The 16880-nt window shown below is 45.9% G+C and overlaps 2 protein-coding genes across 2 annotated transcripts; one reads left to right on the forward strand and one right to left on the reverse strand.

Moving 5' to 3' along the window:
* Nucleotides 1-762: 762 nt before the first annotated feature.
* MOCS3 (molybdenum cofactor synthesis 3) lies at nt 763-2966 on the reverse strand (the record flags this gene model as incomplete). The annotated part of the gene is made up of 1 exon (XM_084271685.1): nt 763-2966. One exon carries the CDS (start codon nt 2964-2966, stop codon nt 1560-1562), a length of 1407 nt encoding a protein of 468 aa, XP_084127811.1. The 3' UTR covers nt 763-1559.
* Nucleotides 2967-3061: 95 nt separating this feature from the next.
* On the forward strand, nt 3062-12836 carry DPM1 (dolichyl-phosphate mannosyltransferase subunit 1, catalytic). The gene is made up of 9 exons (XM_084271398.1): nt 3062-3172; nt 3390-3489; nt 4574-4607; nt 6613-6689; nt 6807-6832; nt 7773-7868; nt 9268-9336; nt 9625-9739; nt 12452-12836. Exons 1-9 carry the CDS (start codon nt 3066-3068, stop codon nt 12554-12556), a joined length of 729 nt encoding a protein of 242 aa, XP_084127524.1. The 5' UTR covers nt 3062-3065; the 3' UTR covers nt 12557-12836.
* Nucleotides 12837-16880: the final 4044 nt, after the last annotated feature.

Raw genomic sequence — 16880 nt, forward strand, 5'->3', positions numbered from 1 at the left:
GCCACCGACCTCCACTGCCTTTCACAGGCTCTGTGTACATCTGCTGTGGAACTGCTGCAACAAAGTACAAGACCTTACAGTGATTTCCAGCCTCCCCAAGTACCACTCACATCCAGAACCACAATCTTTGCCCTCTCCCCAGGTCCTTAGGTCACCTTTCTGCACATGACTGAAAAGGAGAGGGGGGGGATGTGTGACATACCACAGCACAGAAAGGTCGGGCACTGGAGAATTACTGCCAGTCTCAACTCTCAGTAAAGAAAGAACACCAACGCCACAGGTCAGACTTTTCCTTCTGGTTTCCAGCTCTCAAAAGCCAAAACCCACCTGGAGCCAGGTGTTCTGAGCCAAGCCCCCACAACCTGCCTCAGAAGGTCTTGACCGAGGACTCGCTGCACACCACAAAGCACCGATGCTCACTCTAAGACACGGCCTTCAACGTTCTCCTCCTCCTCTCAAAGGCAGGAGATGCAACCCCCTATTTGCAAGCTCACCCAGCCGTTCCCCTCACAAGAGGCTGTTCTGCCAGCACCCAGAGTAGGCGGCGCAGATGTTCTCACACTGATTTTACTAAAATATGCCTTTTCACTACTAATTATAACAATACTGCTACTTTTGTTTTGCTATTGTATAATGGGAGGATTAGTCACGTCAGGTGGTTTTTTCCTCCTCAAAGTAAAGGAAATCCATACCTTAATTAATACAATAAGAAGATAATTACTATGCTTAAGTGATGAGGACTCAGACAGCTCTCTGTTGACAAGCTATTTATTTCTCTTTTCATTCAGATGTCTACCAGAACTTTGTAGATACGCATAGCTCTTCATGCCAGTTAAGAGAATAATGTTCAACTCTCACCTCCTCTTCATCTCTCAATCCCCAAAGTCTTCTAAGCCCCCACAAAAGCATTCACTGCATGCTTTACAAACTTCCAGGTCTCAAACTTACATCTTATTAACATTTAACCTCAGTTTCTCTATAGAAGTCAGGGAATACACTTTTTCTTTTGCCAGCCCACAGATGGCCCTGGAGGTTCTGAACACAACACCCCTGCTGCAGGTGCTGTTATTTGCAGCAGGCAGCTCTCACAAACACACAGAGAACTAAGAGATGTTGACCAAAAGTCTTGTCAGTCCCCATGACAGGCTTCACAGTCCTCTTGACCAGCTAGAGAGTAACAGGTAATTTCTTCATTCGCTGCATCACTGTTACAGTTTGTTAGGCAGACAGTAAAAATTATCAACACTTGACTCCATTTGGTCATTCTCCAGGCTAAAATTACTAAATAAGAGTCATTCTCAATTATCAATGCACGATTAAGTAGCTGTTCCAAGGTTTCACTCTTTAACAATAACCAAGAAACACGTTTCTTTCAGTTCCCACAGGTACTTGTACACTTTAATAAAAATAATCAGACATCTAAAAAAATACATTTTTTTAAAGCAACATGGCATTTCTATCTCCTGTCCTGTCCATGTGACACAGTCACAACACAGAGATGATGAAACCCTATGGAATTCACTATGCAAATTTGTACTTTTTTGTCACCATTTAGATTTCTAATACTGAGGAAACGTTGGGTCAATTTTACTGGCCCAAGCCATGAGCCCCCCTTTAATATCTTTAGCTGACACAGAACCAAATCCTTTGCCAGGCAACTCCTGCAGAATTCTTACAGCCTTCTGGGAGTCATTTCCTAACTTGCAGATAACGTACACAGGAAAAGATGTCTGGCCATTAGTTCTCTGCTTTTCTTCACAAATTCTTTTTCCTAAATATTCCAGATATTCTTTGTCTTTTTCTTCTAATTTACTCAGAGGAATGTGGACAGCGTGCACCAGGCAACAGATCTCCACCTCTACCTGTGGACGAACGTCCAACAGCACGTGGGGAACTTGCTCATCCAACACACTTTTGTACTCCTCCACAGACACCCTGTCTTTGCTGGGCAGCAGGTGCAAAGTCCTACACTTGTCTGTTGCAGAAGACCCACAGAACACCTCGTAATCCTGAAGGCAGGTGACAGCTGGGTTGTCACCACAAACGGCACAGTCTGCTTTCTTTGGCCTTAACTTGATGTTGCGAAACCTGCCTTCGCGGGCATCAAACATCAGCATGCACCGATTGAAGGAGGGGCCCATTCCCGAGGCAATCTTCAGCACTTCCAGGGCCTGGATGCAGCCCACGATGCCCGGCACCACGCCCAGCACCCCGCCGTCCGCGCAGTTGGTCACTGTCTCTGGCGGAGGGGGCGTGGGGAAGAGGCACCTGTAGCAGGGCCCTCCCTGGCAGTTGTACGTGACGAGCTGCCCCTCCAGCCGCAGGGCGCTGCCGGACACCAGCGGCCTCCCGGCCAGGACGCAGGCGTCATTCACCAGGTACCTGGTGGGGACGTTGTCAGAGCAGTCTGCGACCACGTCGTACTGCCGCACCAGCTCCAGGGCCGTGCGAGGGCTCAGGGCGCCGCAGTACGGCACGTACTGCACGCTCGAGTTCAGCTGCCGCAGGGCCGCCGCGGCGGACGCGGCCTTGGGGAGCCCCCGGCGGGCCTCCCCGTGCAGCACCTGCCGGTGCAGGTTGCTCGTCTCCACCACGTCGTGGTCCACCAGGCCCAGGCGCCCGACGCCGGCCGCGGCCAGATACTGAGCCAGGGGGCAGCCCAGGCCGCCGCAGCCCACCACGAGCACGGAGGAGCGGGCCAGGCGCAGCTGCCCCCGCACGCCCAGCTCGGGCAGCACCAGCTGCCGGCTGTACCGCAGGATGTCGGCGGCGCTCAGAGAGGCCTGGGCGGGCAGCGGCGGCAGCGGGTCGGGAAAGGCGGCGGCACGCTCCTCCTCCTCCTCCGCGGCAGCGGCGGCGCCCTCCTCCGCCAGCGCGGCGGCCAACTGCTCGCGTAGCCCGCGCAGCTCCTGCTCCCGCCGGCTGATCTCGGCGCTCAACCGCGCCGCCTCCGCGCTGCCCGCCATGGCCGAGGGACGGCGCGGGAGCTGGGCGGCTCGACGGTTCCGCTTCCGGCCGGAAGCTTCCGGCCGCGCCGCCGGTTCCGGGTGCGTCAGCGCGCCGACATGGCGGCCCGCGGCGCCGACAAGTTCTCGGTGCTGCTGCCCACCTACAACGAGCGGGAGAATCTGCCCCTCGTCGTCTGGCTCCTGGTGCGCACCTTCCAGGAGAGGTACCGCCCGGCGGCGGGGAGCCGGGGCTGGCCGGGGGCGGCTGCGGGGGGTGAGCGCTCCCGGCGCGGCGCTGGGAGCCGGTTCCGTCACGCCTCGGGCAGTCGGGAGCGGGCGCGTTGCGGGGGGCGGGACGCGACCTCCGCGCTCGGGAGTGCTGGTGCGGGGCGGCCCCCCGGCCCCGCCCGCCCGCTCACGCCGCGGTACCTCTCGTTTCAGCGGGAAGGACTTTGAAATCGTCATCATAGATGACGGGAGCCCGGACGGGACGCAGGAGGTCGCTGAGCAGTTGGAAAAGCTCTACGGCCCGGAGCGAATAGTGAGTGGGGCGTGCGCGGTGCCTGCCCGCCGGGCCCTCAGCGGGGCCCGGGGTCTCGGGCGGGGGCTGCGCCTGGAAGCGGCTCCGTGCGCGGCTGCGGGCAGCGGGCGGCGGCTGTGGGCGCTCGGTGCGGGTCTGGGGGGCCCGGGAGGTCTGGGCAAACCCCGTTGCCTGTGCGGTGACGGCAGCGGCAGGGCACTGGGAGGGTGAAGGTGAGTCTGGGCTCCTGACTGCACCTGTCGGGCTGCGGTAACGGGGCTCTCTGCTTCCTGGTTCATACGCTGCTGTGTAACCGCCAGCTGCTGCTGGCTGTTCAGCCTGCACAGGCCAGCGAAGCCACTTGTTTTGCCGTAGAAGGTTTATGGCAGCACAGTGTAAGTGTCCAGTGTTCAGCATGAGGGTCCTGTGCTGTGAGCAGCACCTCACCCACTTCTGGTACCACCATTGAGGAGCGTTTCTGAATGAAGACAGGGAGAACCTCGCTGGGCTTGGGGTCCTCTTTTATCTTCCTCCTTGTCTGATGCCAGTAATAGAAAAGTTCAAAGTGGTTAGCCAGCTTTCCTCACGGCTTAAGAGTTTAACTTTGAGGCTTAGGCTGTGCCCCAACCCCTGCCAAGCACGAGCAAAGTTCGTATCCAGTACTAAAAGTACACTACATCACTCTGGGAAACTTCCTAGGACACTTGCTGATAGTATTTGGTGTTCCTTAAAAATAATGGTGCTGGTGAGACTGGTGTGAGATTTATAGCTGTCCTTCAGATGGTGGATGTGAGGAAATTCTCTAGTTCCTAAGATGGTGCTTTTTAATTTTGGTGTTTTTTGTTGGTGCTCGTTGTTTTTCTACTGCAGAACTACGAAGTGAAGCTTAAACAGGGGTTGTTTTTAAATGTAACCTGATGAAATGCCTGTTTAATGTAACAATTTGCTTCTACTGTATTTTGACAGATAAACCTATTTTTATGTGTTACTTAGATTTCCAAAAATGAAAAGTATGCAAATACCTTTATACCCTGAAAAGGTGTCACTAACACTAATGAAAACCTGTACCTCAAGTAATATGTGTGTATTTTAATATATCCTGCAGCTTCTAAGACCCAGACCAAGAAAGTTGGGCCTCGGTAAGTCCTGCTTAACTCTGGTTGGTACTGGAAAAAAAAGAGAAAAATGTAAAAAAACCCTGCTGTATTCTTTGACTGATTCTAGTGTATAAAGATCCAGGACAAAAAGATGGCAGTAAAACCCAAAAGCAGAAATACACTTGTAAGTGAACAAGCTCAACAACCACCTAAGTAAAAGTCGCAGGGTATTATTTATTGTTTATAACGAGTTCCCCACAACCCCACACCTGAGAACTGTGGTCCCTGTGTGTCTGTAGAGCTGTGTGTTCCTGTGCTGCTCCTCCCTCCCATGCTGCACTCGCTGACCACAGAGTGAAGGGTCCAGGCTGAGGAAGAACATCCCGTTCTGCAGGAGCAGCCGCTGTATCATGTGGAACCTCTGGACCCTGGGGGGTCGTGGCTCTTTCTGTGCAGTCCCTGGGCAGGATGCTCCATAACTTGGACACAGTTAGAGAGGGCTGGGTGTTCTTCTGGTGCCTGTCTGGACAGAGTTCTTTCAGTGTGAATTATGACTCACATAAAAAGTACATATTGAGAGATGTCCAGCACTCGTTGCTAAGTATTGTCTCACCTGTTAACTACCGTGAGTGGGAGGCTTTGAAGTACATTGCAAACGTTACTGGTGTTGCAGACATCTTGCTAACTGGGAAGCCAATCCCATCCCAGTGAGAGTGACCAGTACAGATTGCACCAAGTGACACAGGCCTGCAGTTCTACAGCTCTGATGCCATGTTTCACTAAATAGGTCAATCAAGGTTGTCACTGATGGCTTTAGAAGAAAGCAGATACCCTACAAAGTCGTAAACGGCATTAAAACTTGTTTAATGGAGAAATGGAGGTACCTCTGTCTGTTAGGATTCATGCTGTAGCCCTGTCCTTAGAACAGGAAGGGAGAAAGTGATAAAACACAATTCCTGGTTTGATTTGTCGCTGATCAGTAGCTGCTTTCTTGCAGCATGTCTTGGCAGCCCCCACTTCCATGTGCTGGTGAAACATTTGACGTGTTGTGCAGCTGACTGAGCTCTCCCTTTCTATGTATTTTTCTGTATTTCATTTATCCACAGCACTCCCAAGAGCCCAGATATCTTTCTTTGTTTTCTGCCTTTTCACCCTTTGTCCAAATTTGATGATTATTATTAGGGATTACAATTGGCTGAATGTCATTTTTTCAGGGGCTGTGTCTGCTTGTTGTGCACAGCTCCCTGACACACCTTCTGTGTGTCTTTCTGCAGCACATGGGAAAGAAAGGAAAGAGCTTGTTCATTAACCAGGAGCTCAGCTTCCTGTGAGTGTGCCTGCTAAGAGCTCTGCTATCACTGTTCTGTTCCTTCTGAGGTTAACAGAAGGGAGTCATTTGGATCAGAGAGGAGTACATGCCGGTCTGTAATCTCTGTTGTGCTGTCCTTGAATGACAGGACTCAAGCTGGATGTTTGTGCTGTTGAGGAAAACCGTGATAGCAAAACTTGTGCAGCTCTGACTGAGAGAGCGGCCCCAGCTCAGGCAGCAGGAATAAACCCCCAAACCTAAAGAGGAAAACAAGACTTTCTTCAGATTAGGTATCAGAACGTGATTCATGGTGTTAAGGACAACACCACAAGGTCTATATGCTGTTAAAAGTAAATCCCCAGCCTAGAAAGCAAGGGAGGTTAGCTCTCAGTGCTGCCTGTGTCCTGTTTCCAGGGGGACTGTGGCTCCTAAGTGCCTCTGGTGCTTTGGACATTTTATTTCCAATAGTGCCCCACTTCTTGAGGCACGATTCCTAGTGTGTTTCTGGTGCAGTAGGGTTTGCCAGGGTCTGTATTTATAAAATCTAGTGCTGAAATTGTTGGGAGAAAGAAAAAAAATTTCAGTCTTGACCACTGATATGTTTTAAAATAAATGGTAGGAGTCTTTAGTTGATCCTTTCCCAGTGTAACTCAGAGATTTCAGAATATAAGCAAAGGCTGTGGATAGAAGATTGCAAATAAATAGCAAGGGGATTTACTTCTGTACTGTTTTCATCAGGCACTGCTTATATTCATGGGATGAAACACGCCACTGGGAATTTTATTATTATTATGGATGCTGACCTCTCTCACCATGTAAGTCTGTATTCTATGTACAGTGGTTTTCATATAACTTAAATTTTGTTTAATATTTTTACCCCCCACCCCTTTTTCTTTTCTGATCTGTTCTGATGCGTTTTCCTTCCATTTCAGCCAAAATTTATTCCCGAGTTTATCAGGTAGGTGCCGATTCTCGTGTGAGGGAGTGACTTCTGAGCATTTATTGCTTTGTTAATATTTGAAAGCTTTGTATTCTCACAAAGCTGTCTATCTGCAGTAAGAATATTGGCAGGTACACCAATAAAAGTGATTTGACCTCATTAGATTTGTCCCAAAATAATCCAGAAAAATAATTACTTCCTAACTGGAGCAGAAATCCCCAAGCTTAAAGCAGTGTGTGGGTGAGTCCTCCTCCTGTAGCAGCTGCCAGCTGTGACAAGCATGTGTACAAATGTCATCTTCCCACCATTCCATCCTGTGTGGGTGCAGGGGTGCTGAGTGGGAACCATGTCCTCAGGTACTGGTGAAACACTCTTGTCTGTCCCTTGTCAATGTCCCACTCTCTCTGTAATACCAAAGTGTCTGAGGAGTGGTCAGCAGCCCTTTTGTGTGGGCCCAGGGCAGCAGCCTGCCTGATTGTCACCTCCCTCGCCAGGCAGGGCTGGAGCCTCAAGCCTCAGGTCACTTCTGCAGCAGTCAGGGATGCTCTGGATGAAGGATAGCTCCAGAGGAGGAGGAGGAGGGGGGTTTCCTCACTATGGAGTTGTGTAACTTAAAAACCTAAATCTGTATTTAAAGTCATTCTGCATTTTGCACTAGAAAAGGGCTGTAAAACTGCCTCAGCCTATAAATTATTTATTAAATTGTCTGTGAAATTCTGTAACATCGTTGGGAAAAGATAACCATGAGATTCCCCAAGGTAGCTTCTCATAAGCAAACAATTAACAGGTTTTTAGCATGATGCTTATAACCAGTGTAACTGTTCCTTCCATCTCTTCTCTACCTGTCAAAGGTTTGTAAAATACAGATTTTGTGCCAAGAGTGAATGTTCTTATTTTGAAATCTTTCCCACCCTCATACAAATATTCCTGTTTTTCTGATAAACCTCATTGCTTATAGAAAGCAGAAAGAAGGCAATTTTGATATTGTGTCTGGAACAAGATACAAAGGAAATGGAGGAGTGTATGGCTGGGATTTGAAAAGAAAACTGATCAGGTTAGTATTTTTCTAGATATTTACGCACACATTTGTTATTTAGAAATAATTCCAATACCTGTGTGAGCTGAACTGAGCCTTCAGTTGATACAATAGGGTAGTGCAAAACCCTGTTAACTAAGGAAGCAGGTGTGACCTGCAGATTCTCTGATGAAAACCCACAGAGAAAGAATGTTACAGTATGGCCAGGCTGGAGAGATGGCTTGGAAGAGTGGAGACAGCTGCATGGCATCAGATTGGGATGGTCATTCAGCTTTGTCTCCAAAGAATGAGCTGATGATGCTTCTCTCAAGTGTGAGAGATACATCTAGGTACCTTTAGCAGCTGTAAGGGCTCTTCCCCATAGCAGTAAATCGCTTGCTAAGCCCCTCTGTTGACACTGATTTGTCATAAGTTAAGAATTACCTGTCACAATCAATGTCAATGAATCATTACTCAGACTTTCCTGGAAACCAGTTACAGTGAACGCTGGGGAGAGGCTTCACCCAAAAGCAAAGAGGAAAACTCCATCAAGTTACAGGAGCTTAGGGACTTGAAAGGGTTCATCCACAAGTGTCTGCAGTCTTTCTTTCCTGATAGCAGAGACTGGGCTTAAGTTAATGCTGGTTTATGTGTCACTGAGGAGAATTCTGAGCAGAAGTTGTCTGCTTCTGAGCAGAAGCAGCTCTGATCTGGGGACGGTATCACAGGGACTGCATTTGGGTTTCTCCTGGTTTTAATGACTGGAATACGTGCTCAGCTCCTTGTGGATCTAAATAAAATACACACCAGAAAAGGGCAGAAAGCTGAACAGACATTACAGAGGAATCCTTTTACATCATACTGGACAAGGCACATGTTGCCAGTGTCCAAGACAGCCCCCAGTAATGGCCTTTTTGGTCTCACAATGTTTTTCATTAGCACAGCTTATCCTTATTGTGTGAGGAAAGCACTGTAAACCAAAACAACCTTGGTTTTCTAAATCCAAGTCTCGTGTTTGTCCAGGAAACATATTTGTACTCCACTGAACAGAGAGTGTTAGAAGAAAAATGTTTGACCGCTGTCAGGTTTGACTCTTCTGTATGGTATTGCTGTGCAGTTGTACTGACAGCTCTACCATAGAGAACCAGATACTAAATGTGATTTCTAAAAATAATTGTTTTCTGCTTCATAGAGAAATTCAATAATTATTAATCATCTTAATGTAAAAAAAAAATGGGGTTTTGATTTTAAGATTCTGTGATTTATTAGTCAAATCTATCAGTGAAACATATTGGAAGTACAACTATTTCATATTAAGCAAGAAAAGGTTGTGGGGGACTTTGCTAGTAGAGTGATGTTTGCTTATTTTCTAGAAATTCTGCTTGATCTGTCAGGATTGTGTACTGAGCAGTGTTGACATTCATGTTTTCTTCCACAGTCGTGGGGCCAATTTTATAACCCAGGTTTTGCTGAGACCGGGTGCATCAGACTTAACGGGGAGTTTCAGGTATGGGCCTGGCTTGCAATTCATGATGTTTATTTGCAATTAAGAAATGAGGAACTGGAGTAAGAACAGACCTTTTTTACTGGGGACTATGAAATCTCTTTGGAAAGGGGTAAGAAAGCAGGCAACTAGATTGCAAGAATGTGGCTCTTATGACTTTGTTAAAGGTATTTTTAAAGGTAGTAATGATGGGAGTCAGAGATTAGATCTGTGATTCCTACACACTGTCCTGATTTCCCAAGTTCAGATTGTTGTGCCCCAGGTTTCATTTTTCTCTGTAATCATTCACAGGTTATACAGAAAAGAAGTCTTACAGAAACTGATGGAAAAATGTGTTTCTAAAGGATACGTCTTCCAGATGGAGATGATTGTTCGGGCTAGACAGTTAGGATATACTGTCGGAGAGGTACAGTAGAAGTTTTCATAAGTATATTGTGCTTTTATTTAAACATAACTTCAGGTTACTGGGAGCATAGCAAATTTTGTGTGCTTCCAAGAAGGAAAATTTTCAAATCAATGTAAAGAAATTATATACGTGGAACTCTATTCTTCCAGCTTTTCCAGGTGAATACCAGATCTGAAATTCCAGTTACTTATTCCCCTGGGTGATTCGCTTCTCAGATCTATCTCTCTTCCTGTTGCCATTTCTTCAGCTGCATACAATTCTACAGGGCTCTTCAAAGGAGCAAAGGAAGTCAGAGTATACCCTGAAGCTGCTCTGAGCCTTTTCTCTCCTCCTCCATCTTGAGGTGACATCTCTACTTAGGTCTTTTTCAGTATTTTTTTTTCCTCCAGCAACCCGATTCTGTTCCAGATTTACTCTGTTTATGGCCTCACTGTTTTCCAACTTTCCAGCTATCACAACTTTCCACTCTTAAACACTTTGAATGTGACTGAAAAGGAACTCCAAACAGTTGCTGGATCCTGCACGTCCAGCAGCCTGATTGCTGCCTTTCATATTTCACTGAATGGCTTTTGCTGGTGTCTTTAGAGATGATTCCCTGGAATTCTCTGCAGCCAGATCTCAGAGCCAGCTCTTCACCATGGCTTCCATGACCATGAATTGTCAGAGAGTTCTGCTGCTGGTACTTCTCTCTCTCTAAACCTTACATATTGCATTTCTCTGCCAACATTGGGTAGAGAATTTCCACACAATAAAGTGAGTTCCCTTCTTCCACCTTTCTTGCTTACGGAGCAACATCAATACCTGTCTGTAGCTGGGGTTTGACCCTAATTTCTTTGGTCTTCACATAGAGCTGCAGTGACCTGCTTTCTAACACTGCTGAACTGCATCCTCACCTCTCTGTACATCCAGATACTGAAACCAGGGAGAGATGAGATGTTATTTGCTCTGCATTTTTAAAACAGTAAAATGCACTTCTCTGGCTTTAAAAAAAATGCAGTCTTGGATTGCTTGTACCTATTCAGATGGCCACTGCAAAGCCCTGTTCTCTGTCTGCTGTCTGATCCCACCACTCATTTCTTTACACACCCCTAAAAATGAGACCAGTGTGTTTTTCCTGTCCTGTGTGTCATCTCTGTCTTGTACCTTCCTGGCACAGGACAGTTTTCCATCAGGTTTCACATACTTGGATACAGTATTTCTAGAGTTTAGAATTACCCAAAACAGTAATAGGAAAATTCCAAAAGAGGAATTGCAGGTCTGATTCCTGGTTTGTGGGAGCTACAACTCTACAGGCAGAGTAGGCGGTTTTTGTGCAGCTGTAAGATACAGATACACTTCTGAAGGTAAAATATTTCCTAAGCAAAGCTGAAAATGAAGATTGAGACCTGCTGGTCTAAAAGGAGTGACTGGAAGATGAGACAAGCTGACATCAGCTGTACTGAAAGACTCCTGTACGCACCACTGTGCTGTACTTTACATATGGGAAAGGTACCACAGCATGTGGAATACACCCTTTGAAAATGCTGCTTTTAAGACTAATGATAGAGCTTCCTATGCAAGAAAGGCAAAGTGCAGCAACACCACGGGTGGTTAATTCTTACATCCAAGGGAAAGGCCAAGTACCTTTTATTAGATGAAATAGAACCTTTCCTTCATTGCTGGCCAGGAAATGACACTTCTGGCATCCTGCACTGACCACATACTCAGTGATTCAGTAGCTCAGCTGTCTGTAGTTACCAGGATGCTTACTGGGATCATCAGAGGGACCCTGCTGAGAACACCAGAGTCATTGTTGAGTCTATCTGCATCTTCCCAACCGTCATCTTGCCCTGGGTTCTCTTCTCCTGGGGACCGATCTGCTTGGATTGTGAGAAATCCTCAGCCCTGGCACAGATGCAAGGGTGGGGTGATGTCTGTGTTCCACTTGCCAGAAGATTTCTGGTTGAAACTGCCAGCAGATCACTAAGCCAATTTTCTAATGTCTTTTGCAAATGCAGTTCTTTATTGTAACCCCTGAAGAATTTCAGTTTTGCACACAAACATATATGGAAAGTCTTGAATATTTTAAACTGGTGTTGGCAGAATGTCCTGTTGTGTGTCCTGTGTACGTGGTCAGATTAACGAGCAGCAGTGTGTTCCTACTGTTTTATGGCTACTGATACCTGGACAGTATGATCACTTGAGCAAGGAAAAGTAGCGTTTTAAATGCCCTTTAACCCTGCACATGTGCTATAAAGTGGTCAAAGACAAAGACAGGTACTGCTTGTAAAATACATCCATACTGAGATGTCATCTAGCTAGAGGTGAGGCTGAGCAGAATGCTGGTTCGTGGTGGCAGAGATCTTTGCCTTCCTGAGGCACCGACTCAAAGGTGTTGTTTTTAGCTAAGGAGGAGAGTGCTGAAGGTTCATTTTAAGCCCCCAAGCTCTTAGTGCACTTCAGCTATTAAGTCTGTTCTGACTGGTCTGTCATCCAGCCACTGAGTAATGCCTTTGGATCATCTTGAAAGGTGACAAGCTAAGTAATTTCATGCTCCCCAGCTATGGCGTCATTAAAGCCCCTGGTAAGAAGAACTGACACGCCGGAAGCCAGTCTGGTGTTGCCTCCTTCCCATGCCTGAACATGCTGCAGTTCAAAGGCCATTCTTTTGTTTACAGAATATCTGCTTATTTGGGGTTTGAATCTTAAAAATAGTTTTGCTTGTTTCAACAGGTTCCTATTTCATTTGTGGACCGTGTCTATGGAGAATCTAAACTGGGAGGCAATGAAATAGTCTCCTTCTTAAAGGGACTCTTGACCTTGTTTGCTACAACATGATAGTTTATCCTTAATCAACTTGTTCAGAAAAACCTTTGCTGTCGTCTGTGTGGGTTTTCATATAGAATAGCAGAAGCCTGATAACTCACGTGGGGACCTGAAGACCTGCTATAAACTAACAGTTAAAGTAACCACCAGTAATAAATTAAATATATTGTATCCCAGAATGCTTTCAAAATAGACAAACTGTATGTTGAACTAAAAACTAATAAAGGCAATGCTCTATTCTATTTTTGTAAAAATAATGAAGTCTTAATAAAGAACACAAAGCTAAACAGTCTTTTGCATTTAAAAATTAATCATTCAGCAGAAGCTAAAGATGATTTTGAAATAAAGACAAGCAAGGACATAAAAAAAAGACTTTATCTTATCTCTGTTCTGTGCTTTGCAGGTAGTATTTTAAATACATACCCACTACTTCCCTTTCTTGCCTTGGCACGTACATGCACGTATCTTAAAGCAGATAGAAGAGTTTCTACAGAACTGATAACAGCTTGTGTAGTTTAAGAGGAAATACAGAGGAGTACAGTGATTTGTTCTTTGTAACATTGTTCCTAGACTGGAAGGAAGGAATATTCTTTGGATAAGAACTGGATGTGTGGAACAATTTTGTCTCCTGTGTGTCCAGCAGATGATTCCTTTCTCCTGTTTTCTTTAGGAACTAAACATTTTTACTATCTGTGAACCAGGAGTATGGCATCTCCCCCAACTTGAGGGTGAGAGAAGACCCATTTCACCTGACTGAAGACACTGGAGAATTTTTTCTTATGTCAAATAGCAGTTTGCAGTGTAAAACCTGCATTTGTTCCAGATCCCGAGAACCAAAGTACAGAGTGATACTGCTTTTTGTTTCACTGCTCAATATAGCTGTATATTGATATATACAATATAACACTAGAATGTTTAAAGATCGGGTTCCTAGAACTCCATGAAATGTCTTCACTATCCAGGTACTAGGGATTCATATAGTGGCATTTTAGCTTTCAGTTCCTTTATTAATACCATTGCAATACACCACCTGCCTTGTTTTGGCCACCTCAAAACTCTGATTTGACATTTACAGAGAATTTTTTCTTTCTATGTCCCTGGTTTTACAGTTCCACATAAATCAGGTTTTCTTAATTACATCCATATTCATTTCCTGTGAAGGCACAAATACTCTGCTAATGGACTTTCTCTGTTACCCTTTCTTAGAAACCTGTGTCTGCAAGCACTCAATCATCTGGCAAGAACAGGAGTTTTAATTCTTTTCTGGCTTAAATCAGTCTGTATCATGGATATATCTGGCTGTGCACGTTTAATGAAGAGGGGGAAGAGGGTAACTCACATTATGCACAGTAGTGTTCACCTTGCCCTGGCAGGCAGGCGAGGCTCTGGGAGGTCTCGTTCTCTTGCTGAGGACTAGAGAGTTAAGGTGCTGTCTGAAGTCTCACACAGCAGGCTCAGGTGTGCAAAGCTGTTTGAACAGCCACAGCATGTGCATCCAGAAGAATCAAAGCTGAGGACAGACAGGCTAGTGGAGTTTTGCCTGGCAGATCATTAGCATTATCCTGGACCTCAGTTTGGACCTTGCAGGTCCCAGTCAGAGCTCTGCTGTGTGACATAAGCAGCCCTGTATCAGTGGGAAGGTTTTTTACCAGAAAATCTGAAGCTCCCTCAAAGTCAGAGGACTTAGTGCTTGGTAACTGTACTGTGTTGGGGGGCTGTGAGAGCTGTGGCCCCCTCACACCCCACCACCCTCAGCAGCCCTGCCTTGGGGCTTTGCAAAACATGTTGACAGCCCCAGCTGTGGATCCCATCGCTCGTGGGCATACGAAGATTTAGGCATGGGATTCACGTGGTCAAGTTTAACCCCTCTGACCTAGCTCACTGTGACTCTGGAGCTGGGACACCGCTTCAGACAACCAAGACCTGGTTAACACATCCAACTGAGGCGAAACCAGCTTCAAAATGAGATCCCACATTCCCGCCTTTGAGGCCTGGCCTGGTCTAAGGTTGGAGGGACTCAGCTGCAGTTAGGAAGGGTTTAAGCCTGAGGCTGCACTGAAGATGCACCTGGCTGCCACCGTGAGCACCACAATAATCCATGTTTTCCAGTGGACTATGTAAAAAGCTGACTGCAAGGTTGCACAAAAGCCTTTTTGACTGCAAAGCTGACAACAAGGCTGCATATCAACAGTAAGAAATAATGATGACTAATCAGTAACAAGGCCTTATCCAGACTCCAAGAATAAGCATGGGTTGGAGTCTTGGCACAGAGGAATTGAATGACAGATTGCCTATGGAGTTCAGTACACTGATGACTGCAGCAGCAACTTGTCAGCATTAGCACTGCAGAGTTTTAGGCAAACGTTAAGGTGAGGATCAGGACCAACAGTGTATCTGCAGACCAGAGGGCTGCTTGTCAAACTTCACTGTTACTTTACAACATATCACTCCAAGGTGCCACGCTGGAGAAGATGTGAATAAAGAGGGTAAAACTTCTGTGAGGCATGGAAACTTCTTCAGCATCAATTCCTCCTCTGCCACATCTTTTATTTAAGCACAGTGGCCGTTTATAATTTCTTATAGATTGTGATTATTACTGCTCAGGGGAAATATATTGGGACAGGAGAGAAGGAAACTGAATTGCAACTTTAAATCCAAAATTAGATCTGAAACTCGGCCCTTGAGAAAGGGATTTCAACAAAGCAGAGGTGGCTGAAGATAACACAATGGAAGGTTATTCCTGCAGGGTTAGTTGCATTGACTGTCAGTATTCATGGTGCATCATAATTAAAACAAAACAAAACCTTGTGTTTACCTCAGACTTCTCTCATGTTTTGACTTTTTGCAAACATGTCACACCCCCCTAGGAGGAGAACCCAGGGAAAACCACAGCTGGGAACCTGATGTTTCCTGGGAAGATGAGGATGGCTATCTAGCTCCTGAAATGCTGTGCGCTCGGGAAGGGGAAGCTCTGAGCACTAACTGATACTTCTGCTTTGGTCCAGAGCAGGGAAGATCTTGACTGAGCTCCTACAGTCACTGCTTGGGAGTGCTTTTGTCCCTTCATCCCACTACTGTACAGCTACTGGGGGATACCCAGGAAGAAAATAAACAGATTTACTTACTACATGGTGAATGTCAAGTCAGGACTGCAATGTGTTTCCAGTTCCTAGTCCAGTTTCCCATTCTGAGCGCATATGGCAGAACTCTCGATGGGTGGATCCTGTCAAAATAATTATGTGCCTTGTTTTACAATGCAGGGGAAGTAAAAAGGACAAGCTGCTTGAGAGTGGTAAATCATTGAAATACTGAAGTTAGGTGATCTTTTTAATTCTAATGCCTTTCCCTAAGTAAATCCTGTCTGTGTGCAGTGTTCCTGAAAGCACTGACAACATGGAAGATGCCTACATTCACCAAAAGAATGGGGTCTGTCATGGCAGCACAGCACCACCTCCAAAGGACACATTTGGCTGGCCAGCTTCCAAGGGAAATAGGAGAGTTGGTTATGACATATACATTTCTTACTGCTCTAAGGGATCAACCTTTCCAGTTATCCCAACCAACCAAACCTATCTCGGGCAGCTCTCATCACAAACCTGCTCAATAGGAGTATCTCCCTAAAAAACAAGAAGGGGTGAGTGCTCTGTCTCAAGGGATGGTTCTTCCCCACTTCCATCTCCACACAGACTAAATTTGGTTCCTTCCTGGTGCCTTTTCCCAAAGTCATCTGCATGAAAGGAGCTTAGAGAATGCTGACAAGAGGATGAAGCATCTGAGCAGCAGAGGAGCTGGACAGCTTAATGGGTCTCAAAGGTCACTGGGAGACCAGTGATCTTAATGCAGCCATGGATTAATGTACCTGCATTTATTGTATAATTGTGTTAGGTACTGAAAGCCACTGATAGCTATCTTAATTATTTTGCATTTGAATAAAACCCAAGCATAGTACTGCTGCTAAACTGGTATAATTATGAATGTGGGCACATTTTTTACCAGAATCAGTAGCACAACACATGTTCAATTATACCTATTCAACTTGGGAATGCTAATTGTCTCCCCTCCAGTGTTAAGTGCTTTGTCTCTTGCCATGCTATGATTTTACTGATTTTTCTAGTGGCCATTGTCTATTGTGAGAAACAATACCCACTTCTGTAATATAAAAAGTATATTAAGACTATTGTCATCAACTTTTGTTCCATTTTGTTCACCTCACTCTGTACACACAGGAGAAAAACGGGCTCAAGGCTCTTTCTCTCCTTGCCCACTGCTTGAATTTTACCTTGAAAACCAGGCTTTTCATACCAACTTTGTACTGTTCCCATCTTTTTTTTCTAAC

Source organism: Gallinula chloropus, assembly GCF_964237585.1.
Source record: "Gallinula chloropus genome assembly, chromosome: 16".
NCBI classification, from domain to species: Eukaryota; Metazoa; Chordata; class Aves; order Gruiformes; family Rallidae; genus Gallinula; species Gallinula chloropus.